The sequence below is a fragment of the Neopsephotus bourkii genome, unplaced genomic scaffold, assembly GCF_033783945.1.
Source record: "Neopsephotus bourkii isolate Nb327-2 ecotype Australia unplaced genomic scaffold, CSIRO-AGI_Nbou_v1 NB_1707, whole genome shotgun sequence".
NCBI classification, from domain to species: Eukaryota; Metazoa; Chordata; class Aves; order Psittaciformes; family Psittacidae; genus Neopsephotus; species Neopsephotus bourkii.
In genome coordinates, this window is record NW_026902181.1 from 4,475,269 (window position 1) to 4,481,268 (window position 6,000).

A 6,000-nucleotide genomic window follows, 5' to 3' on the forward strand; every position below is an offset into this window, starting at 1 on the left:
CTCCTGGGCAAGCACTGCCACATCTGACTTACTCCACTGAGCAGGGCCACTGGCTCCAGCTCCTTTCCTTCCCCAGCTTTTAGAAAGCTCAAACAAGACATCAGGTGCTTGAGGCTGTACCACCTATGAATGTGTGGAACTGAAGAGAATTCAGTGCTTCAGTTTCACGGCATTGAAACTAGGACTGGGTGGCAGTCAAACAGCTCAGCAGAGCTCCCTCAGATCTGCTCCCCAGCTAAAGCAAAACTCAACCCTCTGGGCAAGCTTGAGCTTAAGCAATCTTTCCACATTCCCCAAGAGGCATGCAGCTGAAAGTGTGTCTGCCAGGCACAGGAGAAGCACCAGATGATGGTGAGCAGGTATTAATCCCACTTCACACTTTATCAGTCCAGAGCAGACATATAGATACTTGCAGCATCAAGTTGCACAGACCCAGCAGTCCCTGAGCATCATCACACCCTAACCCCTCCAGCAGTGATTTTCTCCACCATACTCTCAACATACATCAGCTGAAGCACTTGGACCTTACAGGGCAGAACACAGGAAGGACCGTCATGTTCACTACTTCATTCACTTGCCAACATCACCACAGGCTACACTGTCCTACAGCAGTCCAGCTCCAGTCTAATGGGTCTCACAAGGTTAATAACCCCTGGTGTAGCCTGGTCCCTGCACCTCTTTTCCTAGCACAATGTATCTGAACACCCTCCTTTTGAATTAATGTGAGAGAAATTACTTTCATTAGTAAGAGGCTAATGGGGTTATTTCTGAAGTCAGAATCAGAGGTTCAGTTTGAAGGCTCCAAGAAATGGAACGCAATGATGCTTGGGTTTTTTCCCTGAAAATTTCAATGTCGTTCATTAAAAAGAGATCAAAATTTTACCTTAAGCAAAAGGCTAAGACAAGCCCTAGGAGAACACAGCCCACTTTTGGCCAAGCAGAGGTTGGCCCCTAACAGTTTCCTGAAGAACAAACACAGCACTGAGGTCTTAACCTTGCACATTTTGCAGAAGGCACTTCTGCGTGCATTGACCCAGTGGCCCACTTCTCGTGCTGCCCACTTACAGACAGCAGAGTTTACAGCCTGGGGCTACCTGTACCTTACTGGTCAGGAAAAAAAAACCCACCCAGAGGATATTAGGATAAGCTCGTTCTGCAGTTTGGCTCCTTTACCCAAGACTTCACCTAGGTCTAGTTTATAAATTGGGTCAGTTCCCCACATAAGCCCAGTTCAGTCATCACGCTGCCAGGAGAGCCACCCTCCCTATCCACCTAAAAAGACAAAAGCACCAGAGATTATCATGTGGGCTAGACATCAGGGAGAGAAAAAAGTCTTTACAGGCTAAGTAAGGGACAGGTGGGTGCCACGTCACATTGCCCGAGGAGGTTTCCATGAGCAGGTTAGACACATATTTGTCAGGTAAAACTAACGGTGAGTTGGCCCTGCCCAAGAGCAAGATGACAGACTAGATGCTCAGACAAGGTCTATCCCTTTCCTCTTCCAATGATTTTATGTACATTCTTTGCCAGCAACAGGGTAAAAGATGTTGCTTACAAAACATTTTCAGAAACAGAACTGTTAGATGTGTAAGAACTTATCTAAGAAAATTGTGAAAAGGAAGCCAGGTAGAACAATCTCATCATCTGTCTTCTGACAGCTGGTTAGATATCAGAAGGGTTGAAATGCTAGTCATGGCAACTACTCCTAGCCTACCAAAACTAAGATACTTTGATTTAATTTACAGAGTAAGGGAGATAGACGCTTCTGCTCCTACAAATGTCATTAGTCCTCCATAAAATAAAGACAGCTTCTGATACATGAGAAATATCACAACTCATTCCTGGTCCTTGTTCAGTGCTCATTGCCATAACCTATTGCACAGATGCGATGGATTTCCTGAACACAAGATCTATTAGGTTTCCTGCCAGAGGCTCAAGTGTACAGGCTTTCAGAACACCTTACCAGGTAGTTACTTTTCATACTGACTCAGTATTGGCCGGCAGTCACTGCCAAGCATTAGCTCTAGTTTTACTAATAGGTTGAGAAGTCAGTGCTGCTAACGAAATTCTTTGTATTACGTGGGAGATCACACACACCTCCCACCCTCCATCCTGGAGCAAAACTCAAGCAATTGTCACACTCGAGGACCTACCACCAGACCTACCCCAAAGCAAATGAATGGAAATTGTGATACTAAAGGCAGAATTGGCATCACCCTTTCTGCCCCTTTCGTGCAACCCAGCCCAGCCCCACACAGCATTTGTCTACAAAACCCTGATAGACTGGAGCTGCCTTATTGCCCACGGGGGAATTCAGACCCTTATTTCTTGCACTTCTGAGTCCAAGCTGTCTCAGTGTGACTTTGGGAATGAAGATGGCAGTGTCTCCCATCTTGTGCCAGCCAGGAAGCCCAGAGACTGCCAAGCACCAGCCAGACACCACTGAACATCACAAAGTGCAAGAGAGGTTCTTCACTTCCATAGCCAAAGCCAAAACAGCCATTTGATAATTAACCACCCAGATCAAGCCAGACAAGCCGTGACTATGAAGGTGAAAACCGCTGTGCTCCCCCCACACAACCTGTGCCCAGCAAGGCAGCCGGGAGGAGGTTAGGGGCTGACCCCAGACCTTGCTCGCAGACACAGCAGCAGATGTGCTGGGCTTCCCCATGGTCTCCCCCTTGCCTGGCAGATGCTGGCCTCTCTGGGAAAGTGCTAAATGGATTCTGCTGAATCACTGCAGCAGATGGTTCCTAACACCACCTGGATAGCACAGAAAAAAGAGAGAGATAAGGAAGGCTGGGGAACAGAGAGTACCGTCTGCGGGGGCTAAGCTATCCCCAGGGATAAATAACCTATGGATAAGGTCGTAATACAAACTTTTGTTTCCCCAAATTCCTATGTTATTAAGACTTACACCATCCTTTTCCTAACAATTCTGTCCCAAGGTCTACAAAACATATTCCTTCAAAATTCATTGGGGAAAGCCTTCAAAACCCCTTGGGATGCCAGAGCCCACCTTCTGCCACTGGAAAATGCTGGCAGTACTGGCCAGCACAGGCTGCTGTGGCTGGCAGCAGCACCAGCCCTCATCCCTGCCTGTGCCAAAGTCCTCTTGCTGGGGTAGGGCACATGCAAGGTTGATGCACATAATGAGGCCTCAAAATCTTAACAGAGGACTGGGGGAGGTGTGTGTGTTGGGGTTTTTGGTTTCACTTGGGGGGGTGTATTAGGGGTGTTTGTTTTGTTTTCAAGCCAGGTTGGCAAGTAATTTACTTTTCTGCAACAGATTATTTTGAAAGGGCAGAGGAGCCAGCTGTGTACAGAAGCATGCAGCTGTAGGAGAGGAAAAAACAAACAGGAAACAGGTAACAATAACCGATGTTTGTTCACTCTCCTCCTGTTAAACAGCATTAGCAATGTTTTCTTTTTTCTTTCTTGCTTTGGGATGAAAGGAGCTGGTCAGGAACAGAGGGCTACGGTGCAGACACAGAAGCTCACTCCTTGGAAAGTGCTCAGCATCCTTCCGCAGCAGTTCATCCCCACTTAGGAAAAGTAAGAAACCAGGATCCCTCGGTGCAGTTACTGTGAAGACACCGCTGCACAAAGCTGCTCAGTCTGCAGCACTTTCAGCCAGGTGCTCCCCAGCACAAAAAACGGAGTAATCTGAGACAAAATGCTCTCTAGGCAGGTCAGTCGCAGCCCTGCTCACAACTCCTCCCAGGACAAGGCGTTTTCACACACCAACTGCACCGTAGGCTTGCCTCCATTTCACTTGAGCCCAGCTTTGTCCTACGTAGGCTGTTTTTGCTGGGTCACACCTGCCATTAATTTCCTCAGATAACAGCTGCTGCTTCATGTTCTCTGTGTGCCTTGCTCAGCAGAACATTGCAGAAAGACAGGGGCAAGCAACGCTCAGGGTAGCACGATCCAGTCCTGGGCACCAGCAGCTGGATGGCAATGGCACTACCAACAAGCTAGGCAACGTAAAGATCCCTCTACCCCTCCACTGCATCTACGTCTCATGAGGGAACTCCCTCATTAACATGCCTGGAGGCTTATTTCACCTGCAAGAATCCAATTTAAGCAGTAATTATGGTCCATCTGCACAGTGCTTCCCACAGCACAGGATCCAGCTGCACCACGGACCTTACCTGGTGACATCCCCATGAGTTAGCATGAACTCTTTTCAGTAGTCAAGAGGCACTCAGTCCAAACCCACACCCCACCATCCAAGCTAAGAAAAAGTCATTCCTTTGTGGTCTCCAGCTGCACGGTGGCATTCAGTGACACATGGCCAGATGCACCCAGACATCCACAGCCACCCCTGTGCATACCAAGGACAGACCACCTCCAGAAGGCCCTTAGCACTTCAAAACAAAAGCTAAAAATAAATAAAAGTGCTTCACAACACCCACCCCAAGGAGAACCAGGTTCCGCAAGGGTGGCAGGAACCCAAGCTGCTGGCATTGGTAAGACTGACCCTTGCCAACCTAAGGAGCCCATTCCGAGCTGTAATCCTGGAAGATTACAGCCCTTGCAGCCTGGGGTTTGGACAGCAGACACTCCAGGGGGTCACCCCTTTTCCCATAGGGAAAGGCAGAATCATTCCCAGCATACCCTCCAGCTGGCAGGCAGGAAACCCTGCCCAGAGGGATCCCATTGCTTAGTCGGTACATACACACCCCACACCCCCCTTCCCAGTATCCGCTTAGTGGTCTGGTTTCTTCTCAAAGCTTTTTATATTTCACATTCCTAAGATTTAATTATGTTATCAGAACAACAGGCATCAGGATTTGGAGTGCCAGAATTCACATTAGCAATTGCTATCAACAAAGAAAATGGGCACAGCATGCCCATGCCAGAGTAGATGTGGGCTGCTCTCCTCAATCCACTCACAGTTATTTATAGCCTATTTGCAAGACAGCCACCTCCCAGGTTTAGCTTCAAGCTTGCTTCTTTCTGAGCACCCTCTCCCTCAAAGAAAAGCTTTTTGCTCCCCTTTTCTGTTGCACAGAACGCAGATTTGGACACATTATTGGGGGGGGGGGGCAGGGAAGGAAACAGAACACATTTGAATGTTCTTTCATACATAGACAACAGGAGGAAAAAGTGAAAACAGAGTGCCACAAACAAATAGCTGTGGGGACACTCACCCCCTCAATGGAAGAGATTTTAAATATATATATATATATTTCTAGTTTCTAACACTTTACCACATCACAGTAGTACCACTGTGCATCTCCCGCAGCTTTCCACCCTCCCTGCAGACAGGGATTGAGGCATTACCTCTGCAAGGCAGGACATCTGCTCGAACATGCCTACCTTTTTTGAGACAGTAGCAAAGCAGCAGCCACACGATAGCAAGAGGGGAGAGAGCTGTGCTTCCACATCAGCATTAACTATGATTTAACCATCCTTCAACCAGCACCATTTCCAAGCAGCCTGATTCCGCCAGGATCCTCCACCTCCAAGTAATTAAGAAACGTAAGACACAGTGCACGTAGTACAGGTGCAAACCTACCCACCAGCTTGTTTTCCTCCCCTGAGGAGCAGCTGGCAGACACCTCCAGTATTCTTCCCCATAATCCCAGCTTCTGCTAAAGTCAACCCAAGTTTTAACATGGATGTTAGCAGGAGCTGGATCAGACACCAGCTCTTCCAAGCCTGGGAGAGATTTGGCACTTAAGAGAACCCCCTCACACAAGTTAGCTGACATGGCTTTGGTCAGCCAGTCCTAACACACTGCATCACTTCTGCATTCACAGGCTTGTTACCTGGTCCCCAACACCCATCTCTGGCTGCAAAGCAGCATCGTCAGGGCAGGGGTGACCCAAAGCTCACTTGGGGCATCAGAGGGAGAGCTGAGGCCCTTCAAACCTCCTCAAAACTCTCGCTGAAATGCAGGAGTGGTGCTGGTTTTAGCCCTGCCCAAGGAAGTGCTCGGTCAGGCTCTGACTGAGAGATAGCAGCTCCTCACATGGCTAAGATCCCATGTGG

At 48.4% G+C, this 6,000-nt stretch overlaps 1 protein-coding gene across 1 annotated transcript in view; it reads right to left on the reverse strand.

The window, feature by feature from the left end:
• The window catches only part of PLD4 (phospholipase D family member 4), a 116,622-nt gene extending 111,204 nt beyond the window's left edge, over positions 1 to 5,418 (reverse strand). The window contains exon 1 of the mRNA XM_061376489.1: positions 5,415 to 5,418. Within this exon, the coding sequence (XP_061232473.1) occupies positions 5,415 to 5,417 (3 nt within the window). The 5' untranslated portion in view covers position 5,418. The remainder of the gene's footprint in view (positions 1 to 5,414) is intronic.
• Between the last annotated feature and the right edge of the window lie 582 nt (positions 5,419 to 6,000).